This window comes from Bemisia tabaci, chromosome 6 (genome assembly GCF_918797505.1).
Source record: "Bemisia tabaci chromosome 6, PGI_BMITA_v3".
Taxonomy (NCBI): Eukaryota; Metazoa; Arthropoda; class Insecta; order Hemiptera; family Aleyrodidae; genus Bemisia; species Bemisia tabaci.
This window is the reverse complement of record NC_092798.1, coordinates 35,894,895-35,914,130: the sequence shown is the minus strand read 5'-3', so window position 1 is coordinate 35,914,130 and position 19,236 is coordinate 35,894,895. Positions and strand designations below refer to the sequence as shown.

At 38.0% G+C, this 19,236-nt stretch overlaps 1 protein-coding gene across 1 annotated transcript; it reads left to right on the top strand.

Moving 5' to 3' along the window:
• Positions 1-40: 40 nt before the first annotated feature.
• On the top strand, positions 41-18,182 carry Oseg4 (intraflagellar transport protein Oseg4). The gene is made up of 7 exons (XM_019059968.2): positions 41-604; positions 3,888-3,999; positions 9,513-9,679; positions 10,430-11,998; positions 13,120-13,298; positions 14,260-15,513; positions 16,324-18,182. Exons 1-7 carry the CDS (start codon positions 581-583, stop codon positions 16,496-16,498), a joined length of 3,480 nt encoding a protein of 1,159 aa, XP_018915513.2. The 5' UTR covers positions 41-580; the 3' UTR covers positions 16,499-18,182.
• The last annotated feature ends 1,054 nt before the right edge of the window (positions 18,183-19,236 follow it).

Here is a 19,236-nt window from a genome sequence, read left to right as displayed (position 1 = left end):
CAAACACGGAATAGCGGAGAGTCATATTGTCAAATTTCAACCAATATATTGTAAAATTATAACTTAAACTTGGCAGCTCTGCAAACAAAAACTCGTGACAAAAGACGATAACGAAGGGTGGTAAAGCTAATGGGCTAATGCTAATTCATCATCATCATTCAACCCAACCCCCTTCGGCTAATCGCCAATCCCTTAGCAACAATCTCTAAACACAAGCCAGCCAAGCTTGGCCAAGCCATCTGCCCTAACAACGCCCTAACATCTGCCGAATGCCCTATGCAGTTTCAAGGTAGATTGATGCAGTTTCATTTCATTTTGTGCATTTTGTTCGAATTCGAGCATCGAGCGGCTCTTCGGGTTTCGTTAATCAAGGAGTAACATAATGTAATAAGTACCGTGAGTTTTTGTGACTAGCGGCCTGCAAGCAAGAGGAACCAAATCTCAGTACTACCAGCAGCAATGAATAATGTCGTGAAGTGGAGGAAATCATAGTGCCTTCATCGCTTCAAAATCCATCTACTTTGAACATGACCTGAGGTGTGGACGCTACCATTTCAGACTCTCCTATCTTCTCGCCAAAATGTTCGTCTACTTGAGTAAGAAGGTGAGGTATCATTCTTTAATTGCATTCATTCCAAGTGTTTTTCCAATGTGAATCCAAGGGGAAGAGGGGATATGCAATTTTATGTAGCTATCCCCGGCAATCCAAACAAAGCTCTTGAAGTTCTGATACTTCAGTTCCCTCAACTTTTTGCCTGATATTACTTTACATGGAATTTTAAGCCTTGAGAAGAAACAAGCTGTCATTAAAGTCATGAAAAATTGTGGCAAAGCTAGTGTGTTTGCTCGTTTTGAATGAGTTACGTTGTGTGCTTGCTTCAATTGAGCAGTGTTACTCCAGGGTCATGATCCAGGCGTTCCCATAGGCGGTTCTAGACCTTCATGCTTGGGGGTGCCTAGAGGTGGAAAATGTCAGAGACCGGCCCTGAAGGAGACGGTCGCTTAGGGGAGGCCTAAGTTTCGGCCCTCAAATTTTATCCCTTTCCTACCTTCCTTTCTATTTTTCTCTCCTTCCTTTCTACTTAAATACGTATAAATTCAATTTTGTAAATTTTTAGCAAAACTTTCCATCAAAACTACAATCTTACCATAAAAAAACAGTAGAATCTTTGTAATACACGGCTATCAATATTAATTCTGTTTAAAACATTTTCAATTAATTGCTGGGATTTTTTCTCAAGCGAATACAGAATGAGAAACAACTTAATCAGCCAAAAATACACATAATAAAAGAACAACTTAATTTGGGGAAAAGGCTGCAAATAAAGAAACAAGTCGGTCATTTTGAGTTCACGAATGACGTTTCCAATGCTCATGCTGGGCATTGGATGTTCTCCCAGTAAAGTGTAAAGTCTCCAAATACGTACTTCACTTCAAATTAATTTTTTTAAATTATAAGGGTTCGAAAAAATGAATGATCATTTAGGTATTCCTTTGTAACCACCACAGTCCTTTTCTTTGATTATTGTCCCAGTTTGATTTTTGTTGCCATCTTGAAGTTTTGTGACGTCAGGCGGGTACCACTTTTGCCAGGCGACTACCGAATCTGTAGCGCGCATTTCAAATCTTCGCCTGCTCTCAACAAGATTAGAACAAGATGAGGACGAGAAGCATTGTTTGATAAATGAGATGACGATGAGATATAAATTAGATATAAATGATCCGTCACATTCCTTCCTAGAAATGTGCCTGTTCCAGCTGAATTTAGTTTTTTATTTCTGAATGATGAAAGAATCTCAAAGGATCGAAATATGACTAATTACTAGCTCTGTAGCTTGCAAGATAACGCCCTTACCTGAGTTATGAATTTTTCCAGTATCGTTGAAATATAAGTAGAGTACCTAGTAGCGGCACCCAGTGTCACAGTATGTCATACCTATTTGATGTACCTAGGTAATTCTCATCCAAATAAGAGAAGAATAAATATTTACCTTCATTAACACCAAGTAGACGAAAGTTCCACTGTGAACTTAGTTGGCCAATAAAAATGCAAACAATGAAGCAATTATTTTTATTTCCTGACTCCAAATGGTAAGAATTATGGTAAGAACTCTAAGGCATAGTAAAAACTGTATTTATCATTCCTCAATAAATACAAGGTTGACTGTTTGCATGGAAATGATAGTACATTAGTTGGCGGCTTATCTATTATTCTAAACTTCAGATTAAGTTGATGAAGGTAGCAGGTTGTTGTCAGCAAGAGCTGTTGATATGAGTATGTAGTTTAGAATGGTCAATTTTTAATTCTGCCAGAGGAGCATCATTAGTATTTAATACAAAACTCTCAGGGGTCTCTGGATACTATGCCACCTCTTATCAAGAATGTTTATGCTAATTTTGTTGCTATGTGGTGATGGGAGAGATAATTTTAAAATCAGTAATTTCACGGTTCCGATAACCGTACTTAATTTTTGCTTGGGGGTGCCCGGCACCCACTGGCACCCCCGTAGAACCGCCTATGGGCGTTCCCACATCAGGCCATCTTTAATGTTCCCTCCCAAGTCCACAAATCATTTTTTACCCTCAAAGTTTCTTCTTTTCGTTTCATGGATTGAAACGCAATGGACTAGATTATCTGCGGTTTGAAGCAGCTCTCAAAGAGAAAACACAAGCCGCAATTAGTGATGGCGATATCAAATCAATTATTTCGTTAAATCGATTTTTTGGAAAAAAATTTCGGAATCGAATCGATTTTTTGTCGCCGATTTATAATCGAATTATTGAAAAAATTGAAATTTTCTATGTTAATGTGGCACAAAAAGGCCTAAATTCTATGAAACCCGAGTTTCATTTCAAGATTCAGTTTTGTTTTTGGTGTTGAAGGTGGATTTTAAGTGTTTTAAATTGATTTCGAAGAAAATCGATTTTTCCTTTAACTCAAATTGATTTTAAAATCGAATCGATTTTTTACCGAACATCGAATCAATCTCCCGAAATTGATTTATTCGAAAAATCGCCATCCCTAGCCGCAATGTACTTAAAGTGGAATTGTAGGCCAAGTGGCACCCCTACTTTTACAAGTCATCTCTGATTGGCCAATGCACCTGGTATCCACTTGCTGGGGTGTTTATGAAAAATATCAAGGGATTTATTTTTTGTTGAAAATATCTCGAAAACAGACAAAAGTCTTTACGTCAGAGTTTTCGAAAATCAATTTTCCAGATTTTTTAAAAAGGATCCATGGGTAATAGGTATTTGACACTTTTTTCTGAGACATACCGAACAGACGAAACTGGATTCTTTCCTAAACTTGAAATATGACCTCAAGTAGGTATCATACTTTTTTCAAGTTATATTATAGGTCGAGCTATTCGATGTGATCGAGAAAAAAGTGTAATATCTTGTCCAAACAGACCAGGGTAAATGTTTCCTCACATGCTGAGGATAAATTAACACACCTATATAAACTTAAGTAGAAAGATGTAAAATATAACTATGGAGGCTTTGAAAAGAAGGAAGAATGTGAAGACAGAAGGCACCCAAAATTTTTGCTCTTTAAAGTTCTAATTCTGTTTCTATGTATGGATGCTCTAATTTTGTGAAGGAAACCGCTAAACATACTATTTTTTTAGAAGAAAACTGCAAAGAATGTTGCTTTTAGTAAAGTAAATTGTGTGTTGTTCTGTTATGCAAAGAAGATAGTGAAGGATGCTGTTTTCCGTGGACTGCACTGTAAAGGCTGCTCCCAAGAAGGGAAGAGGAAGTAGTCTTTTGAGGACAGTAATGTGAAAGCAAAGAACTTTCTGCACCCCTACCATATTGATATTGAACCAAAAAATAGAATAAGTAGAATCTATTATACAATGGAAACTTTTTCTTGTTTTTAGATTGCCATTCCGAACAACACCAGATTGAATTGTCTTGCGTGGAATTCAGAGCAAGACTGGATAGCAGTAGGTGGTGATAATGGTTTGCTGAAAGTTCTCAAACTAGATTCAGGTAATTTGCTTTTTTCCCTACATCATTCACTCTTTTCATTTTGGGTTGACAGTTGGTGATAAGCCATCGATGAATCATTCTTTTCATCAAACAAATTAGGGAGTGCTAAATAAGTTGAGGTGAGAATGACTGGTTATTGCAAAGATGCTGAATTTTTTTTTTTTTTTACCCTCAGCGGAAACAAGTGATGTGTCTCCGAACGAAGTAATCATCAAATTATTGACCTCAAATTGATGTACTTTTCATAAGTAAAGATCTCTTTGCAACAAAGTGTCCATTGTTAGATCAATAAAAATGATTGTAAGACAGAGTTTTTGCTAAAATCTTCAGTTGTGTCTCCTTAATTGTTTCAAGACTCTTCTTTCACCTCTCCTCTGAAAGGGAAATTCTGCAAGAACTCTCGGTCAAATTTTATGAAACTCAAATACCTATGGAAACATTGCGTCCTTCTTGCGATATTCAGATGAAACTCGTGAAACATCTCACTTTTTTTCACGCGATAATGAAGCTAGCCACTATTCGAACTCCGGAGCTGGTATGTGGTATCACGCGAAATTGAAGGAAAATCATAGCTTTTTACCTATTACAAGTTATCGACGCACATGGATACCATGCTTGCATTGATATAAAAATCGCGTATTCTCCGCGATATTGAGCTGAAATTCGTGTGATCCATCGTGATCCTAATCTATTTATTAGAATCTGGAAAATTTTAACCTGGTGCCGCGATACTCAGGTGGATCACACGTAATTATGAATGATTTGCACCACTGCCAGAAACATTGCCGGAAACATGCCGAAATAGCGCAGTGATTATCGCGTAACTTCTCATTTTTTTTTTTTTAAATAATCATCGATGCAAAAATCTCGCAGTTCTCGCGATACCGAAATGTATAGCGCGTAATTTCTTTTGATCGAATGAATCCACCGGAAATATCGCCCACCTCTCGCGATATTCCGATGAAACTCTCGTAACATCGCACTCTCACACGCGGAAGTCAAGTGAGCAACTATACGCACTCCGAAGTAGGTACATGGTATTACGAGAAATTGAAGGAAAATCGTAGCTTTTAACCTGGTAAAAGTTATTGACGCTCATGAACAGGGCCGGATTTACGCACTTGCCGCCCATGGGCCGTCTGGATTTTGCCGCCCCCTTCTCATTCGTTTTGGCACATCAATAAAAACCATCAAGTGAACATGCCGGAGGGGGAGGGGTGCATAAGACGCGTTTACCTACTCATGTTGGATACATTTCTTGCGAAAGCCCTGTCAACACTACTAGTAAAATTTCACGGAACTTTGCGCGAAAGTTAAGTTCCGTAAACCTGTCTCTGTGTGGACAAGGTCCTCCATTTATAAGAAATGAACCAAAAAATTATGAAAGAACAAACATAAATGTCGTTGAATAATGTTAACTTATTCCGCCGCCGCTGTGCCTGCGCCGCGCTGATAGCACTGTGTTAGGCGCAATGCGTGAAGTATTCCTACAGTCTTGTAGGCGCTATGCGTTTCACGCCAACCGCTCCTGAGTCCTGCCGCAGTGTTTGGCGCAATGCGTGAAGTATTCATGCAGTCTTGTAGGCGCTAATATTTGTTACATGCCGACCGCCGCGCCGAGGGCTTGTCCTTTCCTTTTCAAGTCTTCGTCATCATTCCTCTCTACGCTGAGCTCCAGGCCAAATGGACCACTAGACAAAGTACGAATTTCAGCATTCTGATACACGTTTCTTTACCAAAATTTCACGTAAAACACGATGCGCACAACGAATATTACCGAAATCAACTCCTTCCGAAGATATTAATGATTCTTGGTGCGTGAATTCCAAGCACGCGCTCATGAAAACTCAATGCTCTACGTGATTCACATCGCTCGTAAACGTTATCATGAACGTCTCTGCGATGAAAAAATCTGGCAACCTCAATCTTAACACTTTGGCTCAGCTATAGCAAATTACTTATAGTTTGGAAAACACATGGTGGGAAATGAACATTGCTCGATTGAGAAGATTGCTGAGACCGTTGTAGTGCGTGATTTGACTTACGTAGAGCTTTGAGTTTCCTGTGAGCGGGCAGTTCAAATTCCTCGTAACCAATGTGAAATAAAAATGTTAATATAGCTTCGTTAGGGGTTGGTTTCAGTAATTTTCGTTGCGCGAATCGTGTTCTACGTGAAATTTTGGTTAAGATACATGTATCAGAATGCTTAAATTCGTACCTTGTCTAGTGGTCCATTGCGTGTTTAGTTCCTCTCTTAACTCGACTGATTAAAGATGCTGTCTCTTGTATCACCGAAAAACGAAAAAATTCGAAATTACTATACTCTCAGGAAAGAGAGATTTCGTCCCCTTTTCTCATTGATAATTTTTTTTCTGAATCCGATTTTTTTTATACCTACATTCAAAAAAATTGCAAAATCTGCCGCCATGGGCCACGGCCCATGTGGCCACCCCCTTAATCCGGCCCTGCTCATGAATATTATGCTATGCTCGCATGGGTGTGCAAATCTTTTTTCTGCAATATTGAGGTGAAATTCGTGTGATCCTTTGTGATCGCAATTGTAATCGCTGAAAAATTTCCCTTGGTGCCGCGATTTGACACACCACCGCTGCGGTGAATATCGTTCAATTTATAATTTTTTTAAAAAGAAGCCGCTGGAAAAACCGAGTTTTTCCCACGATTCTGATAAGAGAATCCCGTAACTTCCTTCGATCAAACGAATCCGCTCGACAAATGGACGTATTTCTATCAAACGGAACTATGTGCATAATGACGTGAGCCCTGTCATGCACATATTCTTATGGGTCTCAAGGCTCAATTCTTTATGCACGTAGTTCCGTTTGACAGAAATACGTCCAAATCGCGTACTTATCGCGGTATTCAGATGAAGCTAGCGTAACATCTCACTTCTTCACACGCAAAAATGAAGCTGGCAACTATTCGAACTCCGGAGTCGGTATGTGGTATCACGCGAAATTGAAGGAAAGTCATAGCTTTTTACCTATCATAAGGTATCGACGCCAGGATGGCAAAATTTCACGAAAAATAAAATCTTGAAATTTCTCGTGAAATATTTCATGAAATTCATGAAAGATATTGAAAAATACCGGCTCCTTTTCATGTTTCGTAAAATGTAAAAATTGTGACTTTCTTCTATTTGTGTGTGTTCGAGTGCGGGTTGCGTACTCTAGCCCCTGAAAAATATGTTTGAAATATTTCACAACCTCATGAAATTTCATGAAATTTTTCACTGAAATTTCCAATCCTTCATTTCTCTCTCACGTTTCATGCCACCCTGATCGACGCTCATGCTCGTGGGCATCATGCTTGCATTGATATAAAAATCGTGTATTTTCCGCGATATTCAAGTGCGTCACGCTTAATTATGACAGATTTGAACTACCGTCGGAAAAATCGCGCATCCTCCGAAATAATGCGGTGATAATCGCTCAATTTCTCTCTCTTTTTTTTTAATCGATGCAAAAATTTCGCAGTTTTTGCGATTTCAAGTTGTAAAGCACGTAATGGGCCACTGGACTAGGTAGGAATTTAAGCATTCCAATACCTGTTTCTTCACTAGAATTTCACGTAGAACACGATTTGCACAACGAAAATTACTGAAACCAACTCCTAACCGAGATATTAACATTTTTATTTCACATTGGTTACGAGGAATTTGAACTGCCCGCCCATAAGAAACTCAAAGCTCTACGTGAGTCAAATCGCCCACTACAACGGTTTCAGCAAGCTTCTCAATCGAGCAATGTTCATTTCCCTCCATGTGTTTTTCAAACTACAAGCAATTTGCTATAGCTGAGCCAAAGCGTCAAGATTGAGGTTGCCAGATTTATTTGTCGCAGAGACGTTCATGATAACGTTTGGCGCGCGATGTGAATCACTTAGAGCATTGAGTTTTAATGAGCGCGTGCTTGGAATTCACGCACCAAGAATCATTAATATCTTCGGAAGGAGTTGATTTCGGTAATTTTCGTTGTGCGCATCGTGTTTTACGTGAAATTTTGGTGAAGAAACATGTATCAGCATGCTGAAATTCGTACCTTGTCTAGTGGTCCATTCCTTTTGATTAATCGGATCCGCAAGAAATATCGCGCACTACTCGCGATATCGAACGCAAAAATGAAGCGAGCAACTATTCGAACTCCGGAGCAGGTATGTGGTATTACGCGAAATTGCAGGAAAATCATAGCTTCTTACCTATCACTTGTTATCGACGTTCATGGATAGGTATTGTGCTCGCATTGATATAGAAATCGCGTATTTTCCGCGATATTGAGGTGAAATTCGTCTGATCTGTTGTGATCGTGACCAATGCCGCGATATTCATGTGCATCATGCGTAATTATTATATGAATGGACTTGACGTATCGCTGGTCAAACCGCGTATTTTCCGCGATATTGCGGTGACTTCCGTGTAATTATGAATGATTTGACACTACTGCAGGAATAATCGCGTACTTGTGGCGATTACTGCTTTTTTTTTTTTTTTTTTTTTTTTTTTTTTTTTTTTTTTTTACAACAAAATTGCTAGAAGTACCTATAGCGCATATCCCGCAAAACCGAGAGGATTAGCGCGTTATTTATTTTGTGTCACTCTTCCAAGCATCCTGACCCTGAGCCAAAGTCTTCCTTGACATTTGTAGATTCTTTGTGATGACTAAGAAAGATTTGCTTCCGAACGATTGCAAAGCTCAGAATATAAACAACCCTAGTTCAGTCTAAACACCACTCAATAGGTCAGTGGCAGGGATCAGAATGTTGATTTTTTTAAAAAAAAAATTTAAATATTTTAACTACCCGGTGAGCTGAGAACGAAAATATCCTTGGTTTTTAAAGCAGAGAAGTACCTACCTTAAGAGCTAGGACAAAATACCTGCATGTGTTAAAATACATAGGCTTAAACGGGAAATGCTGTCTCGGCATATCAGAAGGCGATCCATTTTTTCAACTTCTAACCATTTATTTTCTGTGATCCGATATCGGAAGAAAATTCTAAAAAATATTTTGAACCAGCTCATTCAATATTTTTACTTGAAACAATAACAGGGTATCTACCGTCATGGAAACCGCAAAATATCAGGATATTCAATATTTTTAGGAAAAGACAAAGCAAATTGGTCTTGGGTATCAAGAAATTTAGAGTGCTGCAAGCATTTTTCAAACATTTGACTAAATTTTTTAAATATGTTGGCTTGTAAAACCGAAACAGTGTCAATTTATTTGCGCCCACAAACAAGAAATTTCATTTAAAATATCAGGAAAGGCCAACATGGAATCCTAGCTGAAACCCTGTATAAAATCATTTCAATCCGTCTTTAAAGTTGTGTGCCTCCCTTGCTTCAACTCACCGCTTAGAGCATCCTATTCATTTTGTACTACAAGCATTTCTTGAGCCTTGAGAAAGAGGTTGTAACCTGTCCGTCCCATTTTGTTAGTCTTGTCACCCTTGGTTGGGGTCCATTTCAGTAAGATCACATACATGATTCTCTGTACAGGAAATGAAGGAAAATCTAAAGGACTCGCTTCAGCGGCAAACTTATCGATGAATCAAACGCTTGAAGGTCACAACGGAAGAGTTCAAGTTATAACTTGGAACGAGCAGCATCAAAAATTGACAACAAGCGATGAAAACGGTCTCATAATAGTTTGGATGATGTATAAGGTAGGTATTTTTCTCAATTTTATTTTGAGAACTTTAAAATCTGTTATTGTAAATTTAAACTTGTTTGTTTCATATAATCCGGAAAATATTTCAGTTATTTTTTAATTTTAATTTCAAGACTTGCCCCTCAAAAGACAGCTTATCGATAAGCAAGCAAAACTTCTCAACTTAGCACTTTAGGTCTTACATAACTTTTAAAATTCATTTATTGTATCAGAATGAATCATTGTGATATGGTAAGACATAGAGCTGGCTACACTTCTTGCTTCAGGGTTGCTACAGTCAGAGAATATTGGGAAATGTCAGGGAAAGTGACGGAAGTACCAGGGAAAAATTATTAAGTCATCTTTATTTGGTATCCAGAAAGGATTTGATGTTTCAAAAGACAAATTTTGCCTGAAAACTATTTCAACTTATATATTTTTAACCATCCGGCATGTCTCCAATTGTCAAGGAATATTACCAAAATATATCAGAAAAATATCAGGGAATTTCGTTTTCTTAATTCTGTGGCAATCTTGTCTCGTGGATTTTAACAAGAAAGGGTATCAGGCAGATTGTAGATAATGATCGCATGTATCAAAAATATTTATGCCAAACCTTAGGATGCATTGATTTGTCAACAAGTATACTGTCCACAAATGTATGGTTTATCCATTCATTGTTAATTCAGCCAGATAGTGTGAGGGAATTTAATTTAAGTTTGAGATCTAGAATTGTATTCCAACTGAATTTTTTGTTTTTATTTAGGGCTCATGGTACGAAGAGATGATTAACAATCGGAATAAATCTGTTGTCAAAGGAATGGCTTGGAATACTGATGGTCAGCGTATATGCATCGTGTATGAAGATGGTGCAGTTATTGTTGGCTCTGTGGACGGAAACAGAATTTGGGGCAAAGAATTGAAGAAATCTGTCCTAGTCTCAGTGCAATGGTCTCCTGACTCTAAATATCTTCTCTTTGGTCTTAGGAATGGCGAACTTCACCTGTATGACAATCAGGGCGTTTTCTCAATAAAGGTCGGCTCTAACATTCCTTCTATCACAACACTCTCTTCATCAGTAACAGGGTTAGATTGGTACAATGGAAGGAATGGCTGTATTCCCGGAGCCCCGAGCCTCGCTGTGTGCTATGCCTCAGGTCAAATTGTTTTGATGAGAGATCAGTTTGATTGTAACCCGATAGTTGTCGAGACAGGAATGCGGATTGTTTTCTGCTCTTGGAATCATAACGGAACAATCCTAGCCATCACTGGATCGACGGTTTTGGCAGACGAAGTAAAAGAATCAAATTTAGTTCAGTTTTTTAGCCCTTTTGGTGAACACTTAAGAAGCCTAAAGTTGCCCGGAAAGGAAATTTCATCTTGTGTCTGGGAAGGCAGATCTTTAAGAATTGCTATGGCCATCGATTCAGCAATCTATTTTGCCAATATCCGGCCTGACTATAGTTGGACCTACTTCAGTAATACTCTAGTTTTTGCGTACACTTCTCCTGAAAAATTGGGAGTAACGCTGACTTTCTGGGACACGAGAAATAATGAAACTTACTGCATGCAAGTTCCAAAGCTTCTAGCCCTATGCTCGTGGCAAGATCATTGCACTGTTGCGTCTAAAACGAATGAATCCGAAAACAGTTATTTGCTCTCAGTTTGCAACACAATCACCACCACCATCGACTCAAAACACATCGAATTGGAGCCCCTTTGTGTTACAATGAATAGCATGCATGTGTTTGCAGCTTCTAGAACCCATTTTTTATTGTGGCACTACATTACTCCCAGTTCACAGTCCAGTCTTGGTCGTTTTATGGGTCCAAAATCTCGGAAAGAGAGAGTATACCATGTTGATGACACACCTTCAGGTGTTGCTGAAGTCATCCATGATTTAGACCAGAACACCTCGCAGCAAGATTACACCAATACCAAGACAACCTCTGATCCCATCACTTGCATTACCTGCAGCAACAAGTATCTAGTCATCGGTCGAGAAAGCGGAATTCTGCAGTTCTATTCTTTGCCACAAGTCATTCTAATCTACAAATCTACCCTATCATCCAGGCCGCAGTCACTTTACTTAAATTGTGATTCTACACGAGTGGCTGTAGTAGACGTCACTGGTGTCCTGACAGTCATAGGAGCTGAGAAAAACGCTGGCGGAGAAATTGTCAAAGGCATAGAAAGGCGAGATGTGTGGGCAGTGTGTTGGGCATCAGATAATCCCCAGCTCCTTGCCATCATGGAAAAGACGCGCATGTACATCATACGTGGGAATGATCCAGAGGAGCCAATTCTCACCTCTGCTTACATAGCATCTTTTAGGGTACGTAGTTGCATACAACATCTTTGAAGAACACATGGTAAAGAGGAGGTAAATCACATCAGGTGTCTGTTTTTGCAAACTGTGCATGTTCTGAAATATCTGGGAGACATTGAAAACAAATCTCAAAAAAAGTCTCAACTGCATATTCTCCTTTCAACTGTGTGTTGAAACAATCACAAAGCTTTAGACCTTCATATCCTAAGCAAGGAAAATTTAACTATTTGGCTATTGCTCAATGTGACTCACCTCATTTCCTCATGCTCTTAAAATTTTAGCTCTATGGCTTCTAATAGCATTCTTACAGCTACCAACAATGTAATGAAAGCATGACGTAGAGCAGATCTGTCGCTAAATCCATCTTGGCTCTAAGCGTACAGTCATTGGTCTAACAGAAAGCCTGTCAATAAACATTTGAGAATGATTCACGTATCCACCGTACCTGTGAAGTTCTCTCCAAAGTCAGTAAACCCTCAGATAGAGACAGAAAATCTGCCATCTTGATTTTTCCAGCTAGTTTTGATGGGTAAATGATGAAGTCAGATTTTCATTCCCACTCTGAAACCTGGCAAGAAGCCTGCCAGACAAAGAGATTTCTTGAGAAGTATCAAGAATCAGTGGTAATTTAATTTTGTAGGCAAGTTGCAATATGTACTCCTGCAAATCTGATTTCATCAAGTTTTAAAAATTAAACTTTTGTCCTTTCAGTTTTAAAAAAATTAGGGCTGAAGAGATTTATTTAGGATTTTTCAAGGTATAATATTAACAAAATAGAAGAAATGGCAGTAGAAATAGAATTTCCAAAAAAAAGAGGCCTTGTTATCCAAAGTTCATAATGCTAAAATGCCACTTCGCGTTGATTTTTCATCTTGGAATTTTGAAGTATCGATGTTACATGCCCATTCAAGCAGTACGTAATGTAGCGCTGATTGCCCCCTTCCCCCTGTCATGCAGGCTCAGATCCAGCTTTCCTCTAAAGAAAATTACATATTTTATCCAGTTTCATCTCAGTATTTTTGTTCTGAAGCAAATCACTCTGTTTCATGCCAGTACCTAACAATATTTCTCACTTTCATCCTCCATGAAACTCATTCTTTTTTTTCTTGTTTTCTCTCTTTGATTAGGATCTTGAGATAAAAGCAGTCCACCTAGACGATCTGCTGCAATCGCCGAACAGCCCAAGCCCAGCACACTTAGCAACTCTAGAAGTTAAGTGTCTCAGAGACACGAGAGAGTTACTAGAGAAAGTTGGAATCAAAGAGGCGTCAGTTTTTATTGAAGAAAATCCGCATCCTAGACTTTGGTAACCTATTTTCTAAACATTCGTTTACTATTCGTCTTCTTTGGACGTCTTCTTTCCTGAAACTTTCATGTGTTTTCACAAACAATTGTTTTTGCTTATTGAAAAAAAGAAAGAAAAGATGCATCTTGTGAAGTCAAGGCGTGAACTGGTCACTGGCTTTTAATATCCCCAACCCCTTTCCTAACTTTATCTGGGATGTATTTATTGTGTATTTTTTCTATATGGTATGGGAAATCCTATCATGAATATAGTTGTAAATTACAATAATATGTATGTAAGATTATCTAGAACAACAGCATCACAGTCTAAAGGAGAGGAACTCGTTTAGTCATTTAGACACATAAACGTAAAACATCATGTTAAAAGTGACTAAGGTGAAAGAACAAAGTAAGATTGAGGAATTACAAAGAGCTAATATTCACTCTAGCTAAAACATTTAACCAAAAAATGGACGTATCAAATAAGTCAGTTGTCTGCAAAAACTTTTGCTGAGCCTGAAGTAATGACAAAAAATAGATTGATGACGAAAATTACGATGAACCAGACTCAAACTAAATATTTCAGATCAGTTCTCAGTTTCACAGGCTGGTACTCAAAATTCTTTAGAACCTAACAAAACAATTTAAATTATTATCGAGAACTTTAAAAACGTCTTCATCCCTCCTGTCTAAACTTTCTCTGTAAAAGGTCATTGCTTCCACTCAGAACTGAGAGAGGCCAAACAAAACCGATAAAAAAGAAAAATTGAGAGAGAGCAATATATGTGTATGTATGTATTAAAGCTTGTTTTAGCCTTGATCCTGTATCTTGTGTTGCTTGTTTATAAAAATCGGGCTACGACACTTTTTCTCATGATGTATATGAAAGTAGAGATCCATCAATTACTCTTTTACAATCACATTATCTTTGTTTCCTTTCATATCTAGTGCATGTGCTGATAAGTTTTTTCTTCTTTTCACAGGCGCCTCTTGGCAGAAGCAGCAATTAAAAAACTAGACCTGGTAACAGCTGAAACATCGTATGTAAAATGTAAGGACTATGCTGGCATTCAGCTTGTCAAGCAACTTTCCAACATTCACAAAGACGAAGTGAAACATGCTATTGTTGCGGCTCACTTCAACAATTTTAATGAAGCTGAGCAGTTATTCTTAGATGCTGATCGAAGAGAAACTGCGATGAATCTACGGGAAAAGCTGGGTGATTGGTTTCGCGTTCTAAAATTGATGAAAATGGGTTCAGGTTGTTCAGACTCCCAGTATCTTCGAATCTATAATGCAATTGGTGATAGTTTTGCTGACAAAAATGAGTGGGAGTCGGCCAAGGAATTTTATGAAAAGGCTAACAACACCGAAAAGTTAGTTGTCTGCTACCAGTTGCTAGAAGACTTTGGAGCTCTTGAGGCATTCATCAAAAATCTAGATGAGAGTGATCCTCTACTAACCAGAATCGGAGAAGTCTTTTTAACGTTCGGAATGTGCGATCAAGCAGTCAAAGCTTTTCTCAAAGCTGGTGCTGTGAATGCAGCAGTTGAAGCTTGTGTTTCATTGAACCATTGGAAAGAAGGGATTGACCTGGCCTCGCATCATGGCATTTTACCGAAAATTACAGGACTCTTAGAAGATTATGCTTCTGAACTCATCACTCAGGGGTCATCTTTAGAAGTCATACAATTATACAGAAAAGCAGGAAGACTTCTTGACGCTGCTAAATTGTTATTTCAAATTGCAGAGGACAATCAGTCGGGCTTAGTCAAACCAATTTTGCAGAAGAAATTATACGTTTTAGCCGCAATTCTTGTCGAAGAACATAGCAAAGGCTCTGTGGGCAGCTACAAAAAGCACTTAATTAATGACTCCGAAATGAGTCTTCATTTCAAGATGGTGGATGATGCCTGGCATGGTGCAGAAGCCTATCATTTTTTCATGCTTGCCCAGCGGCAGCTCTTTGAGAACGATTTCGAATCTGCGATGTTTACGGCCCTCAATCTCAAAAACTATGATGATCTTTTCCCTGCAGAACAGATATACTCTCTCATTGCTTTGTGCAGCTTGTCGGCTAAGTGTTTTTCAATAGCCTCAAGAGCTTTCATCAAGCTTGAGTCTTTGAATGCGGAGTATGAGAAAATTGCTTTTGAGATTTTCACAAAGTATCCACTCAAAGATTCATTACCTGTTAAGTTCAAATGCAATAGCTGCTCTACTGATGTCTCTATCTGGTAAGATTAAATTTTTCCTCATCTTTTTTGTTTTTAGTTAATTTACTCATTCATCAAGCCTTTTAAATTCGTTGAATTTTCTTTTACTAAAAAATGGTGACTCCAAACCAATAAGGTTCACCTTGGGGTTTTGCAGAAAATTGTCTCTTGCATGTGCAATAGTTCCAAGTTCAGATGATTTTGGACCATTAATCACATGTACAACTCCAACTCAAAGAGAGAAAATTTTGAATTTCTCTTTTTGCTAGTTGCTGAAAGCCAATTACATTGTGGTGAAAAGATAAAGGAAAGTGATGATATTTTGTGACATCTTAGAAGGATGTTAATGATGAAAACAGGCTCAAACTTTTTTTTATTGATTTTCCCGAAAATGATGCAGTTTAAGAAAACAATTATGCTTCTAAAAGTGTTAAAAATATTTTGTATGTTTAAGAATTCTCCCAACGCAACATACATACCTTATGCATGGTCCGTTTTACCATCTATAAATTTTGGATATTGATGCCTTTTACCCACCATCATGATGTGAACATATCAGAAATTGCCACCATCTTCTTTTTTTCTCTCTGTAGCTAAGCAACGTCATAAAAATAACAACACATGAGTTTAGTTTTTCTTGATGGAAAAAAGTATAGCTGATTAAGCCCAGAGTAGTGTCTTAAAATGCTTTCAAAATAATGTTTTGGTCCATCGTTTCAAAGGAAAGTTTCTGTGGGGACCATGTTTGATTCATGGAAATCATTATAGGTAATGAAAGTAGTCTGTGTATTTGAGATATCTTTTGAATAAGATCGGTATTTCTCATTCTAGGTCAAACATTTGTGAAAACTGTCATGAGCGGTATATTCCATGCATCTTAACAGGGCGTCGTCTGGAAAACATCACGTTAGCATGGGGATGCAAACTTTGCAGACATAGTGCTCATCCAAAACACATTCTAGCTGTCAGCAACTGTCCTCTGTGTCATTCTCCTACAAGGTACTGATTTTTGGTCCAGTCTGAATATTTTTTATTCTTTTTCTAGTCTAACCTTCACGTGCGCCCCTCAAATCGTTTCTGGTTAACTAATTCCCACCATTGATGGCAGGTTCGGTGATCCGATGTTAGCATTAAACGTAATATAAGAATTTAAAAATTTCATGTCAAGTGACAAAGCGCTTTCATAGTTTTCATTTGAGGCAGGGTTCTGCCTTCCCCCTAAATTTTAGGAACTACCTTGGCCAGAAAGAAATTTCAATTTTTAAATTTTTTAAGAGCCCAATTAACTTTTGCCATATTGGCATGTGCGTCATAAGCTACTGCTGCTTTGTGATGGTGAGTTTGCAGAAATCAGCGGAGAGCTTAATCTTTTCTAAGGGCTGTGATGGCTCAGCTCCACAACTTTTAGAAGCCAAAGCTGGATTTTTAGGTACATTTGGCGCGTAGTGCATGGGAAAGGCAGAACACTCATATGAAGCTTGTTAAAATCGTAGTCAAACTGTTTAACTGCAAAGATAAGAACCAATTTTTGGGAACGGAACAAAAAATAAATTAAAGATCATTTCATGTGAAGATCAATTTAAGATAGTTTATGTGCTTAAATTTTGAAAAGCCTTGGGGGCTTCAAGTAAAATGCAGGTAATTTATCTACAAAAATACTGGTTCCAGCTAATCATTTATTGAATAGTAAGTGACCAAAGGTCTCATTTTTTCCTGTGATTTCATCATTCCTCCAACAGGAATTTTCCTAAAGCTTGTTCAGCAGCAAGTATCTCTGAGGAGTCATCAAGTGCTTTTGCTATATTTTACTTTTATTTTTCATAAACTGTGTAATTAGTGTGCTTCTTCTTTGATGCAGTGCACCCTTGTATTAATGAAACTAGTCTGTGATATTTTTCTGTCCAAACTTTACACCTGAGTGTGCAGTGTAGAGAATACAACACTCCGAATCTCAAAAACCTCTCAGGTCTCAAAGAAGACTGATTATTAATTTAATATAAAAGGAAGAGCGTGAATGATGATGTAAGAACTGGCATGAACATTCAAACCTCGATTATGTAATTGAGTCTTTCTTTTTCACATCTCTCTAAAGTTGCAAAAGTCTGTGTGAAAGTCTTTGCAGGTCTTTTGAGTCCCTATGAACTAACTGTCTGCATTCCATTTTGAGATTATATTGCTATTTAGAACTCCTTGACTCTGTGCTTGAAAGAGACTTGCTCAAGATTGGGCTTGACCCCCCCCCCCCCTCCCTCTTCTAAGACCCTGTTAGCCAAGCTCAGGCCACCTCCCCCTCCCGTAAGTGCCCCTCTTGTTGAAGTCAAAATAGTATCACAAGAGTGTATCGTATTAATTCTAGTTAGTGAAAATTCCTGTCAGAATCTTGCATCGCAAATATTGAACTCCTCTGACTGGTTTGTGCTTTTCTATTTGAGATATTTGCTTTTGAATATTATTTGATGGCAGCTGAGTTAAGAATACGGTGCAGTGTATTAAAAGAAATCAATCAATTTTGCATCATGTTGTTTCTACATTGAAGATGTGTGTTCGGTAGGCATTTAATCAATGTGGATGACTTTTTCCCCCTCTTTGAAAATATTAAGGGATTTTGTGCCTTTCACTATTGCTATATCTTGCGCATTACTTTCAATATTTTAAACTGTCTCTAATTAAATTTCTCATGTAACATCTCGACTATTGAGTAATGCAGAAAATAGGGAAGAATCATTGATTTTAATCTTTTTATTCATTGTTCATCTCTTTAAAGATATTTTGTTGTGGATTTTGACTATAAGATCATTTGCTGAAGCACTACGTACTATCAGAGAAGACGACATCTCTTAAGTGAATGATGACTGCAACAATACACACTTTAGTATCATAAAAGGGTGGAAGTTGAATTTACACATGTATCCAGCAGGAAGGAAGGTATACACTTTATAATTAAGTGGTTAAAGGGTTAATCATCTGGTGTGAGAGTAAAAATTTGCTCTCTCAGGGTGCAGTAGAGGAAAATACCGTGTTGGTGGTCCTCGACAAATGGATCTGGATCCGAAAGGGCTGCACAGCGACTCAAAAAATGATGGGCAGAATCTTTCGGGGCTTATAAACACACTCTGAGATTATCAGATATTTTCGGTACTTGTACGTTTTCAATCGACTTCCGAAAGTGAAACTTGACCCGCGCTCTTCATGGAGACGGAGCACCAAGATGTTACACATACATGGAGTGTCAATCTCATTTACACTAGTAGCCAATCAATCTGAAATACTGCATTGATCCCATTCCAGTAGCGCGCAAGCTTCTTGGTTGGGATGACAATGTAGCCTCATCTCATATGCAGAGTACATCTTGGTGATGTAATTCTCTACTGAGTCAATGCTGAGGTCAGCGTGAATATCTGCGTTTCTCTCATACCATTTAGCTTTAACTATGCTGCATAAAATTGTTTGACCTGCTCCTGTTTGATGGATCTTTCAACATCTTTAAATTTTATGTAAAAAAAAGAAAAGAAAAAAAAATGGTGAGATAGCAACGAAACCAGAAAAAATAATGTATCGAATTAAAAAAAAAAAAATCAAGAGAGAAATCTAAACTCTCCGATGAGCACACGAAAAGAATTAAATCTACCTGTAAAACATCCCAATGATAGCAAAGAAATAAAAATTTCAGGGATCGGAAAAAAGCGCAGTGGCTTACTTTGCAGGGAGCTGCTTCACTGAAGACCTAGAGGTCTCAGTACAGTC